The sequence below is a fragment of the Aythya fuligula genome, chromosome 4 (assembly GCF_009819795.1).
Source record: "Aythya fuligula isolate bAytFul2 chromosome 4, bAytFul2.pri, whole genome shotgun sequence".
NCBI lineage: Eukaryota > Metazoa > Chordata > Aves > Anseriformes > Anatidae > Aythya > Aythya fuligula.
The window spans coordinates 32,857,774-32,877,575 of NC_045562.1; the positions used below are offsets into that span (position 1 = coordinate 32,857,774).

At 41.1% G+C, this 19,802-nt stretch overlaps 1 protein-coding gene and 1 non-coding gene across 2 annotated transcripts; both read right to left on the bottom strand.

The window, feature by feature from the left end:
- Nucleotides 1-603: 603 nt before the first annotated feature.
- On the bottom strand, nt 604-4,225 carry RPS3A (ribosomal protein S3A). Its single transcript, XM_032187251.1, has 6 exons — nt 4,135-4,225; nt 3,687-3,790; nt 2,389-2,576; nt 2,007-2,215; nt 1,321-1,430; nt 604-766 (listed from the first exon to the last, which is right to left on the bottom strand). The coding sequence occupies exons 1-6, from the start codon at nt 4,194-4,196 to the stop codon at nt 645-647; spliced, it is 795 nt and encodes a 264-aa protein (XP_032043142.1). The 5' UTR covers nt 4,197-4,225; the 3' UTR covers nt 604-644.
- Nucleotides 1,011-1,081, bottom strand: LOC116489304. The gene has a single exon (XR_004253267.1). It is a non-coding gene; the product is annotated as a small nucleolar RNA SNORD73 (small nucleolar RNA).
- Nucleotides 4,226-19,802: the final 15,577 nt, after the last annotated feature.

A 19,802-nucleotide genomic window follows, 5' to 3' on the forward strand; every position in this document is an offset into this window, starting at 1 on the left:
CAGCTTCCACAGGTTTCTCAAATGTGATTAGTAACCTCAGTTCTGACTGAAGGTGAATTACACACAACCCTACTCCTCTCAAGCATATTTTTCACGTCTACACTGCTTACAGCTCTAACACTACTTCCATAATCAAAACGTCAACTTTCGTTTAAAAAGATGATCACTTTCAGTATCAGAAAAGTTATCTACCTCATGATAGATCGTATCAAATAAATTATCACCAAGAAGTTTAAACATATATATAATTCTGAAGTTGACTAGTAAACCCAGAAGACTCCCTTAGGATATTCTGAAACAAAAGTTACACCTACAGAAGTTAACACTTCTAGACAAATCCACAATAATTTCTTTTATGAGGACCAAAATTACTGGGGAAAAAAAAACACACAGAAATGTTAGCATTGTATTTTCAAATAGCACCTTTCAAATAGGACAAACCACCTTCTTCCACCTACCTTGCAACACCAGTCTTGAGAAACAGATCTCCAAAACAATCACTTCTTCCTTTTTAAACCAAGGCAGTAGACGTTTACCTCATTAAAAAAAATCCGCGTCCAGTACCAATATTGTCTAGCAGCAATACAGGCAACCAAACACTTATTCCGTATAATAAAACTTTTATTTTTGGTCAATTTGTAGTTTTAGACGGACTCTTGCACAGGCGGCTCATATCCATCAGCTCGTTCTACTTTAGCACCTGCCTCATCCCCAGAAGGCTTCCCGGCACCACCACCTTCACCATGCAGTTCCATCAGCTTGCCCACTGCAAGGAGATACAACAGTGAGATACACCCCTGTTTAAAGCAGTTTGAAGTTACCCAACTGCTCACTGCATACAAATTAAACCACCAGAACACTGAACATAGGATCAGCTCCATTCCAGCAAGTGCGTGCAAGGAAATGATGCTGAATTAACTGACAGTCAGACATAAAACAGAAGCCAGCAGTGGAGTAAGGTACAGCCACGTACATTCTTACAGTTCTAAGAACCTACTACATTTCATGGGAATGTCAGAAAATGGGGAAATTAAAATCATTCCGTGTCATCTGGGACCGAAACATTTTGTCATCATTCATTCCCAAGCCAAAGCTTTAAGCACCCAGTTTCAGGCAAGAATTTCAACAAGCTCCAAACTAACCATTGCTTGGCTTCCAGGCCTGCAAGCTAGATGTCTGACTAGAAGGGCAAGCCTTCACTACTACACCTACATAATCTTTTGATGCTGCTTTCGTGTATTTTTCCCAAAGCAAATGCATATTCAAGTGTTTTGCCACCCCCCCTCTTAAAACTTGGGACGTGATTAGTAATCGACTTACATTCAAACTTGGGCTTCTTCAGCATCTTGACTTTGCGGACATAGACATCGTGAAGCGGGTAGATGGACTGGCAGGCCTTCTCTATGTCTTTGCCAATGCTGTCTGGGATCCTGAACAGTCAGAGCAGTGATACAATGTTAAAACTCTGCCTGCTTCCTCATCAGCAACATGCACAGTAAGTAATTCCTAAGAACACATAACATTCGACAGGATCTTGCATCTATACTACCTTCACTCTCTGGCAATTTGGGTAAGCATGCTTTGATTATAAGATGTTATCTTCCTTGCAATGTTAGCAGGAATATAGAGCAAGCATGGCCACGTAGAGACCAAGCCTGCGATCTAACTTCAGGCAGCAAACAGTATTTTGGAAGATGTCACAGGAAGAAACCAGAACATTCACAACCTCAAGTGATCAGAATTACCACTTTGGTCTTTAGAAACATGACTCCAAGATCTCTGGAGGGCCTGATTTTACATTTACACTAACGTGAAATGATGCAGGCTGACAGAAATGATGCAGAGAGTGTTCAAAGCAAATGGCACCTCAGCTCTTCGGTGCCAGAGACACACCTTGCCCGATCCCTGCTGGTCAGTCAGGGAAGCACCGGCCCCCAGTTAGCGCTCAGTAACTACCAAACAACTATCGGTACTGCAGCCAAGGGAGGAAAACCATCAGAGCTTACAGCTTGTTGACAACTTCTTTCAGGTCGTTGGTTTGGACCTCTCGGGTCATGATTTCCATCATCTTCTTGCGAATCTGCCTGACCTGCTGGTGCTGGGCGTAAGAGGTCTTGCGGATTTGGTTATTGCGCTTCTTCGTGAAACCCACGCAGAAGAGGCGCAGCAGGTAACCATCGGTAGTTTTGACGTCAACATGGGCTTCGATCATTGTCTGGAGAGGAGGGGGGAAAAAAAAAAAAAAAAAAAAAGGAGTCAAGCACCATCACCCCAACAGGTTCATTTACACCTGCTGGTACCATTTCCATGACTGCTTTAAAACCCACCGGTAGCTGCCTCCTCTTCCTAAAGAGGACAGCAACCCCGCAGAGCTCGTTCCTCACGCACCTGCCACTTTTTGACCATGGAACACATTTTATCCCGGGTGAGGTCCATTCCATGGAAGTTGGTCAGACAGTTCTTGCCCTGCACGTCCTCAGTTATCAGTTTAAATTTACGGAAGGCAACCTCGTCGTTCTGCAGATCAGCCAGACTCACTTCAAATACACGACCCTTCAGTCCATCAGAGGCAATTTCTGATTAGGGAACAAAACAATACACCTTTTATTAATATTAGAGAAGTATTGCTCAAGTCAGACACTCAACTTCCATCTGATCTTTTCTAGTAGCAGGTGATGCCTCCAGCTTCGTTGTTTTCAAGTTTAAATGCATCTTGAGTAAGACCAGATCAACTCAACCAAGTACTGTCACTTGTTAAACTGAGCAATCTTTAGGTAAATTACACCAGATGCTGAGCACAAACACTGCTATACTATAAATTCCAGTATGTGCGTATTTTTTTTTTTTTTTTCAAGTGGGAGAGGCTACGAAGTATTTTAAAATACAATAATGAAAAAAAAGCCACGTGTACTTATGAGAGATGAAACAGTAACAGGTATTGAGCACAGTCAGGTTGTTTCACACCCCTGCCTCTAACAATTAGCTATTTTAACGTCAGCAGACTCATTCTTAGTTTACAGTAACCCTAATTTTACTATTTCACATTACACAGCTTGAAATAATGATTACCTTCATAACTCAGTGCAAGCAGGAGATCATAAAATAACTTTTTAGCTGCCATTCTACACAGCTAACCTTCCAAAAACACTGGTATTTCTATCCAGAGCTCTCTGCATTCCTAACAGAGGCTCCCTATTCCTCAGGTGTGTAGACCAGATTAGAAGTAACAAAACAAACAAAACTTTACCCATTCTACATATGCTGCTAAGTTTGAAACTCCAGCTCTCAACAAAGATCTCTTAAGTAAAGGCTTTGAATTTCAACCCCTCCTATGACCCTGTTACAAGCAGGGTGCCGTGCAACACTGTCTCCACATCTCGCCTTCTGACATTCAAAAGGATCACTTAACTTTTGTCAAATTCACCTGGTCACAGCAGCAGCCCATCAGAAACTTCAGCCTTGTCTTTCTGTAGCACATCCGCAGTTTGGTACTCTTACAGAAACAAGGGCTGTAACTTTGAGCTAACTCCCTCACCGTCCCCCCCTTTTTTTCTTTTTTAATTCCAAGTTCATAATTGCGACAAGCAAAAACTGCTTGTCAGCAGCTCCCTGACGGAGTCCCATGTGCACGTCCCACATGGAGCACGCAACGCATGTGCTCTTCCAAGCAAAGCCGCGGTACTCACTGGTTCCTTGAGTCCTGGTGACAAGCGTCTTCCCGATGTTTCTGATGTTGAACATGGCTGGCGCCTTGACATCGTACCAGTCCTTTTTGGAGAACGGGTCCACCCTTCGTTGGGACAGAGCAGAGGCAGCACTCACTCTCCTTCCTTGATCAGACCCGGCCGGCACAAGCTCCCCTCTCCCTTACGGCCGGCCAGAGGAGGCACAAACGCCGCAGACACCCGAGGGGCCGCCGAGCCCCAGCCCCAGCCCCGGGCCCGGGCCCAGCCGAGCACACGCCACAGGTGAGGCCCAGCCCCAGGCCCGGGCCCGGGCCCGCCATGACAGCAGCCGCCATCCGCCGCCATCCACCCCCATCCGCCACCATCCGTCGCCATCCGCGGTCCCCCGCCGCCCCCCGGCCCTCGTCCCGCCCCGGCCGTGCCCCCCCGCCCCCCCCCTTGCCCTTACACTTTCTTCTTGGCGCCCTTCTTGCCGCCCTTGGTGAGCCGCTTGTTCTTGCCGACCGCCATCGTGCCGGCCCGCCCGCCGAAAGGCCGCCCGCCGCTCGCGCGAGACTTTACGAGAGCGCGCCTCGCGCGAGACCCGCGGCGGCCGCGCCCGCCCTCGCGAGAACGGGGCCGGGGCCGGGGCGGGACCCGGTGGCCTGAGGGGCGGCGCTGCCCCTCCCGGCCGCCCCGCAGCGCCCCGGGGTGCGGTGGGCGCTGCGCCCTCAGCGGGCTGTGGGTCGGCTGCAGCTGCCTCGGAGCAGCCTGCCGTGTGAGTTAGCAGGTCACGGCGCATAGTCACAGCAGCTCCCAGCTTCGTCATGAATCGTCAGCTCCCATTGCCCCTCGTGCACTGCAGGGCACGGTGCCGTGCCTCACAGAGGGCACGTACTGCCGTGTGTATTCCACACACTTCATCCAGAGGCTCTTACTCCTCATGTCTAGCAAAACCCATAAAAACCCAACCTAGAAGCTAAGGAAGCACACACAGTGTGTGATCCCAGCCCCCCAGGCTCTGGCAGTCACGCTGCAAGCACAGTAATTAATAGTACGAGCTGCTCTGGCTGGTTTCTCAGTAGTTCGCATTACACGGGAGATGTCTGAGGACCAGCTGAAAGCCCTGTGAGCGCAGCTCACTAATTCCTTGACTTCCCTCTTCCTGCTTTCACATTCTTCCACTCATCATCCGGAGCCACACGCTGAGGACATGGGAAGCACACCCTGCTACGTGGTGGGGAGCCCTCCTTCCAGCAGGGTGCCCGTGTGGTAGCTCCAGCTGCAGCGTGGGCTCGGTCCCACACCAGGTGCCTGCACATGGGGCACAGGTGCTCAGCAGATCAGGGATCAAACCACCCAGCTCTCAGGCAACTGCTGCCCCCGGACAGCAGCAGGAGCCCTGCCTTGCCTGTGGTGGAGGATCCCAGCTCCGTCCCTCTGCAGCGCTACAGCTGCTCGCCGGCAGCACGGCTCTGAGGCTGGGGCTTCTGAATCTGTTCTGAGTCGTGAGTTACAACATGTCCAGGGTAATAAAAATCCTGCACTTGCGAAGGGGTAGTTGTCAGCCACACAAAAGCCATCTGTTATGTTTTACAAATGAAACCAGAGCAGCAGGCACAGTTCTGATTACTTCATCAATTTCTTTCACGCTAGCCTGGAATTTCATCTGCATGCCTACAGCAACTGGATTCCATCAGCAGCTCACACTATCAGACAGAGAGCTTAATCAGACAAAAGCAGACCTCCTGCTTACTACCTCTTCTGTAATCAGGCTTCAAGGAAAAAAAAATAAGAGAAAAATGAAAAAAACACAACAGAACACTTCAGGTTTTTCTCCTGAATGTCAGGGAAAAAAGACCCCCAACACAGGAAGGTGAAGCCTCCTTCTCCAAGCTGTAGGACTGCAAGAGACTCTTTCCTATTTTCCTGTGTTGTCGGCACATTGTTAATTAGGATTCCCTGCTGCAGATTGACTTAACTGCAAAATCTCACCTGCACAAATAAAACACCTCTTCTAGTTCTGGAAATTATGCATCTCCAGAGGACAGCTTTTGAGGTTTTCCTAGACGTTTCGCAGTGAGATACCACCGATAATCTGTTCACCTGTCAGTACTTGACTTGCCCTTGTTTTGCCCTGCCCAGCAGCTGAAGGCTTTCTCCACTCAGAGACTCCCATACACAAAAAGATCAGCAATTTTATTCCTTGGTACTTCCCTCCTAAGTGAGTTTGGAATCAGCTGTAAAGGAGAGGTGATCCGTGAGGCAGAAACAACAACAAAAAAAGCAAAATCAGTGGAGCCTAACAAACAGGGTAGGAAGCCCACTAGAAAGAAGGTCACACTGGATCAGGTCAATTGCCCTGGCACTTCAGCCTGATGCTTTTGCCCAGTATTTCAAACAGACAATTGAAAAGGTAAGCAAATACTTCAAAAGCCTCTAGCAGTCAGAGCAGCTGAAATGTTTACAGTTCTTTTCTTCTCTCTTTACACATTTTCTTTAGGAGGAAGTGACCATTTAACCTTGATCCAACTTGGAAACTAGCCCTGTTTTGAGCAGGGCTCAGGCTAGAAGGCCTCCAAAGCCCCTTGCATCCTAACTCCTTCTGTGACTCTAGACTGTGCCAAACAGGAAGCTTCTTTTGGGTCTTGATTTTATGCCTCAACACAATTTCAGGCAGTTCCAAAATGGAACAGATTATCTATCAAGTCCAAACTATGTCATCAAGAAGCATTTTCACCCTCCTTTCCCACCTTCTTTCACAATGAAAAGGGAATTTCCCTTTCTCTGTTTCCTTCTTAACTTGCACCAAGCTGTACAACTTCACCTGCAGTTCTGTAGCTGAGATGAAGGGCCGGCTGGTTTTATTTCTTTTACAGTCACTTCCCTGTTGGCTGTGATAATTCAATTCAATGGGGTTGGCTTGCTCTAGTTCTTAAAAAGGGCAAAGATTTCTAAATATAGATATCAGAGAACAGTTCATTAAATCAAGCCTTGTCGTTAAGAGACTTCTTTTTTCCCTTTAAGCATCCTTCACAACTGAAGTAGTCAAGGCAGAGGGCCACTCTTTACTCTGTTGCTATCGTGTTGCTCTAGGTAACAGGAAAAAAAAAAACAAGCACCACACACGACACAACAACAACAAATCAGTCAAGCTCTACAAGATTTCCCCTTGTGAAATCCTTTGTCCTTAGGGAATTTATTTTATTTTATTTTTAAATAACCCCACACATTGTTTTGCAGAGTTCTCTTTGCTTTAAGTAGCATTTTCCCCTCATTTTTTTTTTACAGCTATAGCTGGCTACACAAATACAACCTAGCATCCCACAAGCCCCTATGTACATTTGTAGTTAAGCAATGCTCCAAAGGTGTTTTTTTTTCCTTTTTTTTTTTTTTTTCTTTTTTAAATCAGAGCAAGAAAATTATTTCTCCAAATATAAGTTCTAGGAAATATCAAGTAACATTTCTATTCTCTGATCAGGCTGCAATGAAGAGCTCAGACATAAAAGTGGAAGAATGGGGGAAAAAAGGCAAACATAAGCTGAAGAAAATGGCATCCTTTCTGCTGAAACAGTTTGATAACTCTACAGGTTAAACAAACAGCAACAAAAAAGGGAAACACAATTTATTTTGACTAAATTGCAGACAGCAGTATAGATTACCTGTAAGAAAACACTAGGCAAGTCAGATTCAAAATTGTTTGCAGTCTTTTACTGTAAATTATTTTATGGGTAGCACCACGAGGAAGTTGCTTTCTTTAGGAAACTTGCTGCTGCCAGCCTGTAACGTGAAGAGCAGCTCTGGCTTTAATGACAGAGGTCTACTTGTAACAGGAGGGCTTTGTGGGCAAAGGGAGCATTTGCCTCCTAGCATAAGGGACTGCAACCCCCACCTAGGGGTAGATGCACTTTCATAATTCAGAAGCGGGGACATTTTACGTTGCTCCCTATAAATCTTTGGAAACCCAGAGGAATCAACATTTCCTGTCTTCTCCTCCAGCTTTCTCTATTTCCCTTGAAACTGCTTAACAGGTTTGGGATTTCATATCTGCCACCCTTTATTACTAGCCTTTGTAATCACATTCCTCAACATGAAGGGATTCTGTTGTACCCTTTCCTTCTAGTTTTAGAGGTATTTAATTATCAGAAACTTGCCTGTTCTCAGCTTCTCTAAACTAAATCAATTCCAAGCATCTTTCCACAGATTAGAAGAAAGAAGTTGCTATCCCTGTCACACGATGCAGATGAAATAAAGGGCACCTTTAAAGTCTCAGAGAGCTAATAGCACACATCTCAGTTAACGCTTCAGGATATGACTTTCTTAAAAAAACGGACATGCAAGTCTTGTTCACTGTTGTCCTTCCAGGTGTCCAGTCTGAACAAAATGGAATTCTATTAATCCTGTTCAAGTGATCATCCTTTTTATAACACTTGCTTCTTGATAGATGCAAAAATTTTTTTAGAAATATATTCCAAAGGAGTTTCATCTTACAGTGCCTCTTAAACAAAACAAAACACCACCACCAAAAAAAACCTCAGCAAAGCCAGACCCTTCTATACAATCCTGCTTTATATATGTATAGACCATACATATGGTTATTAAGTAATCAACAGAAACCATGCTTTTTTTTTTTTTTAAACATACGTATTTTAACTCACCAGGTTAAAACCCAAAGACCTACTCTAAAAATCTAACTGTAGTGTTGGGCCCTTCTTTCTGACCTATGCAGCCAACCTACTTAAACATGTTCAACTTCAGAACAGAAATTCTTTTTAAGAATCCAAGCAAATGCCTGTTTTAGTTTAATAAAGGGAAAACTCCAGAGACCTAGCTAGATTTTGTTGCTTTCTGTAACTGAGATTTTTTTCTAAGATGTAATATTTATGAATATACTGCATAACAAAGTATTCTTACATAACTTATTTATGTACTCATGATCGAGGAAGCAATTACCGGCATTTTACTTAGTATCGAAACCAGGAAGATTATTCTGACTAGATGTAAAAAGGCAATCTTCCCTTTTATTTTAGTTGTTGTGAAGCACACATAATACACACTGTTCCCAGATTTCCCTTTGCTTCTGCCTGACTAGCAGCACAAAGCGCAAGCTGTTTGTTTTAAATTCCCCTCTCCCATTCTCAGATAACTCATACAATTGTTCTGGCACTTCCAGGTTGGCGAGTTTCATTGACAAGATAAGCATAACTGGCATAGCAATAATAATATTAATTAAAATAAAATACTATAAAAAAGCAGAAACAACTCTGCATCTCTGCAGAGCTGTGATAGAACCTGAGGTCTTGCTTCCATGGCAAATTCACTTAGATTAATATACATAAAACCCTCCAGTGTAGGAAAAGCATTAGGGTTTGCTCTGTATAGCTCTTTTTACTTTTGTCTACAACAAGCAGTTATTCACGAATAGATTCATCAAGCCTAAATTTCATCTGCTTAGCTGTAATAGTTATCAGTTCAGGTGTAATTTAGGCAGAATATAGCAGGTACTGAACGCTTTGCCATCAATGTTTATTCTTGGTGAAAGTATATATTTTTGTAGCACTGCTATAGCTTATTTTATGTTCTGCCTACGTTTTTGCTTCAATTACATTTATTTAGCTAGCTATAAGTATTTATACCAGTGCCTAAGTCTGGTTGCAAACAGCCGTATGCCTCATTTGACAATATTTTCCTTAGCTCCTTGGAATCGTGGTGGTCACACCAGAACCTCTGTGTTTTCCCAATTCCCTTGCATGAATACAGCTTTCTTCCTTTGCAGGCCCTCATTAATTAAAAATACTTTAAATATTTTGAATCCCACTGTAGCAAAACACTGTGGCATAACACATAAATTACTGAGAAAAAAACTACTGCTTGCACAGCTCCCCTCCAGTATTACTAACAACAGGGCAGCACGCTGTGCTTCCAGCCCCTCTTACCCTAGTGTTGTACTCACTGCAGCAGCAACCTTCTGCTCTTCTCTCCCTCTGTTCCACCACCCAGGCCTTATCTGCTCTCCCCTTGAAAATCAGGCCTTCTGCAGCTGCTTTAGGGTGGTGATCCCACACCATAGGGTGGGGAAGAGATGGTAGCATGGGGGTATTTTTGTATTGACCCTGCTTTTGTCAGTTACCAAAATGTACAGAGATAAAGCTGGGAATGGGGGCTGAGCAAGTTCCTAAGACAGGTACATACAACCATTGTGCCAGTTTTATAAGGCCATGAGAGCTGTGATTTGGCTCAAAAAAAGGTGTGATAATTATTTGTATCATGAAGTAAGTGATTCTGAAAAGGGCATTCTATGTAGTGGTACTTGTTTTATTATTTCAGATTATTTTAAGTAGTCTATTTTGCCTGCTTGTTCTGCTGCTACAGCTGGTGTGTTTTTGTGTGGCTGCATTAGTTGCATGGTTTAATTGCAAAACATTGTTTCCTTGCAGGTACTTATTTTATTTGTTAGCTTTGATTGGTTTTAAGTACAGTTTAAAACCACGTATATTAATTTGGGTCTTTAAGGAATGGTTGTATGCTACCTCTTAATTTTTACTTATGGAAATGAAGCAGGATGGGGGCCAAATAATTCCTGTGCTTTATAATTTTCTGCTCTTTTAGATTTCACTTCAGTGGACTACTCGGGCTTACTTCTTTGAGGACATTTACGTGTGAAGTATTTGCATTGAGAAAAAACAAAAACAATCAACTATTCTCCCTCCTTTCCTCCCTGTTTTGGCTAAGCAAGTATATGTAAATAATTTATTATCAAGATTTATCAATTTGTTTCTATAATTTCTGATTTTCTGGGTATTTTCTAGAAGAGTTTGATATTTACCCATAATACTGGTAATTTTCTGCCTGTATTGACTTATTGACTTTTCCTGAAACTATACTATCAGGCATCTTTTTTATATATATATATATATTTTTTTTTTAATCTCGTTATTATGCTTTTCTAAAAGCTCTGATTTTTCTCTGAAAGAGTATTTTTTTTTTCAAAGCGTACTGGTGAAGCGAGTGAATATTTTCTTTATCAGTTATTCCCTATCAAATTTGCCTATGCTGCAGGTTAAAGTCTTTCTCCCTTGACTGCCAACTCAGCTATCGTTAATCATGCAATTTAGTCTGATGATAATTTATTCCATCTAATGATGCATGAGATGCAAAAAAGCCCAAAGGAGGAGTCTGTGGGAGTGGAAATTAGGAGGGAAAAATTCCCAAACCAAACATTGCCATCTTTTTTCCTTGCAAACTCAGCATATCTTTGCTGAAATTACTGAGACACCATGGAGCCCTGCTTTTTTTTACAATCTCTTGGTGGTGGAGTCACACTTTAAATCACTCTGCAAAAGCATGACTTAGTTAACACTTCATTATACGAGAAGGTTTCTACTATGCTGTATTTGGCAGAAAAATCTGACTTTTCTCATGCATTTTATCCATCATCCATTTCAAATTAAGAAAAGAAAATGTGACATTAAAAGTTTTTGTCTAAAAGGCACAAAGCTGAATGTCTACTTGTCTAATCACCAGTTGTGCTAGCTGGGCATTTTAAAAATATTAGAGATCAGGTAACAAAGATTTAAAAAAAAAATCACATAAATACTTTTATTTTCCTTGAAGGAATAAATATTTCAGTATAAAGCATTATTTAAAGAGTAACATTTCACCTCAAAGATCTTTACAATGTGGCTAGCTAAATGAATTCAGTAAGCGGAGAACAGGGTTGTTTGCTCAAATTAGGCTTTCCAAATTGTGATCTTCAGACTAGCAGCTGCCTGAAGTGTCAGAGTAATACACATGGTGCATACACGTTTCCAGAGCCAAACCATCCCTTTTACAGCTTGTGTTGAGGAGAGAGGAACCTGTAAAATATTTGAGGGTAGAAAACGGTGTAGGAAATCTGGCAGTCATAGGCTTAGTGGAAAATTCTTTTTCACAAAGCAGAAAATAGACTTAGCACTAGAATAATACCATATCCAGTTCCCAGCAACGTTCACACTCTTGTAGCACTGGGATTCAAGCCTGTATGAGTATGTGGATTCTTATGGTTATTTTCTGCAGCTGAATCCCAAGTCCTTTATTCATTTTTCCTCATTTCCTTAAACAAGACTCCAAATTGTAATATTCAAATAGTGAGATTACATACAACTAAATAATAGCACGTATTTTAATTTTGTATCTTTTTATGATACAATCTTAAATTTACAGAGATAGTTCTGAAATGGATAAGTACACTTGAAATTCTGTACTCTTATACAAAAGCACTCATTCTATACCCTTATGTGGAACTATATTCAATAACTACATAAATATGGCATTGTCATCTAAATCCATCTAGCTACGCTTCCAGCAAATGTGAACTTTTACTTCTGAGTCTAGTCCTTTTTTCGATCTCTTTCAGCAAAATAGCATGTTCTAACTAAAGATAACTCAGTGTTTTTCAAGAGGCACAGGCTTATGCGGAAAGACTTCTCAACCCTAGACTCAGGTCAGTAATAATGTGATATCCTGGCAAAGAAATTACAGAAATATTGTACAGGAAGTGGCATCAAGAAGTCATCTAGTCCACTTCCCCACTATAAATATTTTTAGTCACATCCATGTAACTTGTTGAACAAAGAATGCAATGAATGGTGTAGAAAATGCCTGCCACTCTCTTATTATGCATTTTCCGTTAAAACACAGGGATTTTTTTCCTATGATGTGAATGGGTATCTGAAAATATTTGTAAACCTCTTTTTTTATATATATCTGCCAGTTTTCACAATGAGAAAACTTTTAATAACAGATTAAAATACCCCTAATTTCGGAATATTACATTATACCTTTATAAACTACCTATACACATTTAAAAACTACCAACAACAACAAGAAAAAAAAAAAAAAAAACAAAAAACAGCCCTAAAAGGTAGCCTCTGGTCTGTTTTTCTTTAGAAAAATCTCAATCAATTCCATCTTTAAAATACTCATGACAGTGTAGGTTCTGCTTTGAAAACTGACATCCTCTCTGAGAAAACACGCACACACAGTAGTACATAAATTTCATACAACTACCTGAAAAGAGAGGCCAACAGAAATGCAACAACTAAGTTTAAATTATGTTCAATTCCTATGTGTACATAAAAACTGCACGTAGAGTTTCTGGTCTCAGATGGAGAGGGCCCTGAGGCTGGCATGTATGACTGATTCTGTGAAGTCGCTGGGTAAGTTAGGTTGGAAAGGACCTCAGGACAGCGACTCCATGACCCTTCTGGGCAGTGTGTTCCTTCCAGTTCTTAACCATCTAACTCCATCCCTGCATACCCACAACACTTCTGTATCTACTGTGCAGCTCACCCCCACTTTGACCTCCATACACTTCCTTTTTCTCATTTGAACCCAGGTTGGAGTTTCCCATTCAGCCAAACTGTCCTCCTGCTTTGTCCACCCACTTTCCTGTGCCTGTGCTTTCAGGAGGCTGGCCTTGAAGACTGATGAGCTCCGTGTGGCCCCTGCAGGGCACCCTCCCATGAGATGCTGCCTGCTAGCTCTCTGAACAAGCTGGAGTTCAGAGATTTTACTCTGCCATTGCTGCTGCTTCTCTCTGCTGCTTCTCCTAGCTGCCACATGAGACTACATCCATTTGCTTTCAGATTGTAAAGGTGGCATAAGCTTCTTCCTTATTTTTCAAAGTGTTGGTTTGCTTCAAGAAAAGAAAAAGATGATGAATCATTTGACATTTTTATGTGTGACTGTGCCACATGTGCTTATGAACTGGCAAAGAAGTGGCCCTCCAGAGCCAGAAAGAAATTCTTGGTTCTTCTTGAGACAAGATTACGGGTGCTTGTTTTTGTCTGAATGCTTTTAACCTGCCTATGGATTTCTACCACCCTGATATCTGCCAAGAGATGTACTCTGACCCACTCACTGAGTTATAATAATCCCCAACAGTACTCCTCTAAAAATTAGGGTGTGTCACCCTTGAAGGGTCCTTACAAAAATTTCTCCGTACGCACAACTCTACTCATCTCTGGATTTGAGGATACATTTTATTTTAAATAAAAGGAGAATCAGGCAATAAACAAATGTACCTGGCTGAAATTGGCAAAGATAAAACAGGCATTTTGTCAAATATCACTTATTTGAAACTTATCTAAGTGACTGGTAAAGCTTTTAAAACATACTGAGTATTTCAGCTACTTACAGAAACATTGACTGCATATTAGAAGCTTTCCTAACCTGGTTCCCCGATATAGCACAGATATCTGCATGCATTCCCCGGGCGGTTCTTCAAAGGGTGAGTTTCCAAGAGTTTCTCCATTTCTGGTAGAATCTGAAGCCACTGAAGATACCCTGATGAAGATAGCTGGCCGAATCGTGTCAGAAACTGATGCAGCTTAACTGACTCTGACTTCTGCAGAGCTACATTCACTTGCAAGGGAAGTAAGCTCTGATCCCTGAGATAAAAGCAAAATGTCAGGGAGGAAAGATCAGAGATACGTTTCAGACATTTCTGCTGAGAAGAATCAGTTATTTCAACTCTCCACTTTAAACTTGAACTGAGTAATGTTCTTGTCTACATTGCGGGTTTTCCATGGAGATCTCCCAGTTTTTTTGAAGGAATAACCAGGCTTGAGAGTGAATGGTCAAAGGTGGTGTTACAACATGTCAAAGCCCTTTTTTTTCACATTATAAATTCAGCTGCCTAGGAGGAAACCACCTCATGCCTTGGAGCATTTTAGGACAAACATTAATAATAACAAATTCTAATTGGTCGTTATTGCTTGAACAGAAAATATCAGATTTCATTTTCACCAGGAGGAAATGAAAATGTCATGTACTGTAATATGACAGGCATGGAATTTACAGTAGTGATATGTACTTGTAATTACCTTTATATGTGTAAATGCACACAAAGCAGAACACCAGGGAGGCCGTTTTACAACAGATTTAATCAAGAGAACATCTACGTCTCCTCATAAACTTACTCAACCAACTTTGAAAAAAGAATGGAGTTGATTAGACAGGTTAATGGGGTGATGTCTTTATAAATGACAGATGGCCATGTTAGAACAGAAAGTTGTTCACTCTCCATTTTTTATTTTATTTTACTTATGAGAGTATTTTACTATTTTTTTTCTTTTTACTTATGAAAGCATTGCTCATACATTTTTGATTAGCAATGGTTCACTGAAAAAAAAGCAATTTCCAGTGAAACTGAACTTTTAACTGGATGGATGTTGTAACCACGCTTAAGTGGCAATAATCAAAACTAAAATACAAAATGAATTTTATGGAATTCCAGGTCCTTATAAACATCCTGACCTCCCCACATTGGGTTGCAAATGGCAAAAAGTGCTTACAGATTTGCAAGCTCATAAGAACATAAGAAAGAAATGGGAACATGAAGAAGAAAGTTAACTTTTTTATGATAAAGGAAACCCATTAGTGATGAATTTGACAGAGTAATTAAAAAAATTAGAAGTTAAAAAGACAAGAGTCTTAATTAAGAATAATTAAAAGTATTACTAGTGCCGCATTAGCTACACTTGGAAAAAAAAATCCACCTTGGACATAATGATTTTGCCTCAGAACTACCTAAGTTTTAGAATTTGGGCTAGCCTACATTGTTCATCTCCTTTCAGACATATGAGGTATCTGGAAGTGGATCCAGATACCAGAGTTAACTGAAGGGGGGCTTATAAGACCTCTGGTAGAGTGCTGTGGGGACCCTGGCCAGGTCTAAGGAGAACTGCGGTGCCTGAAGTAATTCTTGAAAGCCACCATTGCAGCAGCAGCTCCTGGCTCTTTTCTGGGCGTTAGGGCACTCAGTGACGGTCCTTGTGCCACTGCTGGCATGTGTGACAGCTCGTGAAGCTCTGATCTAAAGATTTCCCGTGCCTACTCAGCTGTTAGATAATCAAAGCTGCATGATTATTTCTGCAACATTCTCCCACTTCTCCTCTTCTCTCACATGAGAAATGACCATTCCTAAATGGAGCAGAAATAAAGAAAATAGGATACACACTCCTAAGCCCCTACTCTTTTTTTTTTTTCCCTTTTTTTTTCTTTTTTTTTTTTTTTTCTTCTCTTTCAGGCTTTGATTGTACCACTATCTCCTTTGGCATTTGTCAGTGTTCTGCAGCTCCTTCATCTGATGCAGACCCTTGATTAAAACAATCCTATTGAATATCTCTCTAGCCTCCAGACATGAATTTGAAAAAAAAAAAAAAGCACAAGGTCTGTGAGGAATGTTTTCTGTAGAAAATGTTTTCTGTAGATTTCTGTGTGAATTTAAGATTTATGACAAGCACTAAACTAAATTTTGAAAAACACTCTGAATCTTCAGGGTCTTTTTTAATTTCCCAGGACTGTAATGCTAGTGCAGTGAAACTATCTATACGTACATATGTGAAACTCTGCAGTTTCTCTCTCTAAACCTCTGCAGAATTCTGCAGCTGACACTAATGGAAGACAAGTTGACATAGTCAGGACAATGTGGCAGCAGCATATCAGAGAGTCTGGCTCAGAATTTTTGTGAGTTTTCTGAGTGCTAGCATATCACAGATTTAATTTCACTTATCTGTACGGATGCAAATCAATAGTTTCCATACTGGTGGCTAATCCTCATTAACAGAAATGGATCAGCTTATCTTTTAGGTTTGTGATTAGGTGGCTGGCAGCTGCAGATATATTGTTTTACCTTTCACTAGTAACATTATAATAAACAGGTTGGAGTGATAATTTTACAACATATTTAAGTCACTATGCAACTCAATCAACTTGTCCCACAGCTCACCCCTTATTAACATAGAGAAAACAAATTTCACACACGGTATTCATCTAGGTAATAGCCGTGACTGGCTTTGTGTACTGCATTGGCATTTCCAACAGGCTAATTGCAATAACGTCAGTAAAATCACTTATCAATGTGTTACCATCTGGTCAAGTGTTACCAAGCCAAAATGGACATAATGAAGTGGAGATTGTTTAGATCTACCCTCGCTCAATTAATTTCTTAAGTTCAAACAAAATTTAACCATGTACTAATACCATAGCCAACCCCTGCAGCTAGATTCCAGATTTTTTCCAGAGCTCCTGTTTTCCCCAGAGTTAGCTCAATGCTCACAGCATTTTGCATTAGGGACACAATTTTTAAGGCTGTAGATGGTGATAACTGCATCAGCAGTGGATCTCTGGTTTCATAAATGTAGCAAGGATAGAATGAATGGGACTAATATAGAAAGGATTATGTGAAAGATTTGTATCTTCAGGAAAGACAGGGACTTCCACACTGCCTGATGCTTAACAATAAGCAACTGTTTTTCAGAACCTGGCTGCTTTGCAAGGTGGTCTGTTTAAGTGCCTTTAAAGGCAAAATACCATGGCTAATCTATTCAGACAATCCTCGATCACTTTAGCTTACAGTGATTTCATTAAGTAAATACATAGAAGAATTTTCCTCAGTACATGGCTATTACAACATTCTAATGAAAGAGACTGTATTTTGGGAGAGCCTGGTAAATGCTACAGTTTAAAAAAATAATCTTCTTTCTGCTTGCATTCCATTCCTAAAACTCACTGATTCCCTTGATTCTTTACTGCTCTGTATCGACTATCTCCCTGTACACCTTCCCCTTGCCATTGATCCCTGCTTCTAATGCAACAATCTCTTAGTCTGCATTCCTTTTGCTTTCTGCTGTCCTCTGTTTAATTTGCCTCACCATTTTGAAACAGTTCCTCTCCTTTCCAAAACATGAAGACTGCCTCCTCTTTGTTTTCCTGCTTATCCTCCTACATACACCACTATGAAGTTTTCTCCCTCCAACAGAGCCTCCTCCTTATGAATCCTACACATGCATCTCTTCAGAGGGAGCTATGTTAAAAAGAAAATGAGATGATAAAAAATTAAAAGTAGTTATAATGTAAAAGTTTAACATGAGCCAAAGCTAACATAACATCCAAAATATATTAAAATTATTTAAAAAGAATTAAAACAAAGAGAGCACAAACTCTCAGAGAGTAGCCCCCCCCCCCTTTTTTTTCTTTCTTTTTTTTTTTTTTGTTATCCACCAGTTGTTGTGCTGTCTCTGAGAAACAATGACTTAGCAGAAATCCTCAGGCTTGTCTGTTCCCTTGTTTTTTACCTCAGAGTGTTGCTATCCACAGAAATACTAAAAGCCAGAGGGAGATTATATAGCTTATGTGTTCATCACAGGAACATCTCTAATCTTTGTTGTTGTAATGCTACAATAGAGCCAAATGACTGAAGCATCACACCACATACCAATAGTGAGCTGTTTCCATAATAATCATGATGTTTCAAGTTTAATTTTGTGATTTATCCCCTTCTGTGATGTGTCACAGGCCTATAACTGCATTCACCTCACAAATCTTAATCCAGCTCCTGTGAGAAGTGATTTGTAGGGGATTTCAAAACATCCTCTGAGATCACATTGGAGTTTTACACAGAAAACCTCTCATAATCCCCCTCAAAACTGTAACATAGAGCTATTTCTAGGTCTTTTGTTTCATTTGGGCTCCGTGTTTGACTCTTGCCTTTTAAGCAGCAAGACTGGGTTTAGCTGGAGAGTTTGAACGCCCGAGAGAGGTGACCCTGCAGTGCGAGCCAGGTGCAACTAAATGGGTGGGTGGGCACGGCTCCTGCTGGGCTGGGAGCAGCTGCCCCCCAGGCTCATGGAACAGCACAGCAAGGCAGCAAGCACAGGCTCAACAAGCACAGGCTCAAGGCTGTCTCCCTCTGGCACACCATTCAAGCGTACAGCTATCTGTTCTGATAAATGTGCCATATACACTCAAGTTTCAGTGTGTAGGGCCTTAGCAAAGAAAAACAGCTTGTAGTACTCTCTGTATGCTAATGTTTTACATGGGTGTATTAGTTTGGCTCAAACTGATAGCGTGTAGGGTCTACCACCACGGCAGAAGACAACGTAAACATCTACAATACTGCCAGAGATCAGGGTCTTTCACAAGAACAAATACATCTTTTAGCACAGATGGGTAGGGGGTAAAAAAAACAACAACAGTAAGGGTGCATAACTCAAAAGGAAAAGTAAGGAGTACTCATTAAGAGTACAATACACAAGTATACAATGAGTTGTTTTGTAAGTTTCTTTAGAATTTACTCTAGTAAAAGTTCGCATTTCCTTTGATGGAGATGAGGTATTTCCTGACACAGCTTCGATATTGTAAGGAATTACACTGACATTCTGAAGATCCTTTCCAAGCTAAAGGAAAGAGAAATAAGCTAAAGCAGCTTCTTTAGCTCAGCATCAGCATAATTTCCTGAGAAAATGGATTTTTTTTCTAATACTACTAGATGAGACATTAAGAATTCATTCATTAATTCAGTGCTATTTAAAAACAACGATAGCAGCAATCCGCCAATCAAGAAAAATGAAGACATACTACTAAAGCGTCTAAACAAAAGTGAATAAAATTCACCATTTAAAAAACTACACTAAAAATGTAAAATTCTACATTATAAAAATACACTAAAATAAAAACAAAATGCTTAACGCATACTGCAAAAAAACTTCACACCTATCCAAAAGAAAACTTCCTCTTTTGGCAAGGCTAATCTTTATTTTAGGATTACATTGCACTCTTGAAGTATTATGTTCTCTGTAAAAACAGAGAGGACCTCTCATTTAAGGTCAACAGGATTTATAAGCAGCTTTTTTATTTGGATTTTTATTTCTAGCCAAGGATTTTTAAAGCAGTTCTTAATGCTTAAGATCAAGAAGCATTTTGTCATAAAAAGTTATAAAATGAAGCATTTTTTCTTCTCCTTCTTTTTGCTTAAAGGCAGAGTATTTTATTCCAGCATACTCTAGCTGCCAAAAGTTACTCTTGCTACAGATGCAGCAAAGCTGGCAGCGGGTCCAGTTCTTAGCTGCTATGTTTAATTTCCCATGTTAGGTATTTCTGCACACTGAAAAGATCCCCTACGAGCCTTCTCTTCTCTGGGTGGAATGGTTCCAGCTCTCTCAGCCTCTCCTGGTACGTCAGGTGCTCCAGTCCTGCCATCGTCCTTGCAGCACATCGCAGGCCCCACTCCAGTATGTCCATGCCTCTCTCATGCCATGGAGCCCAGGATGGGATGCGACATCCTAGGTGTGGTCTGATCAGTGCTGAACAGAG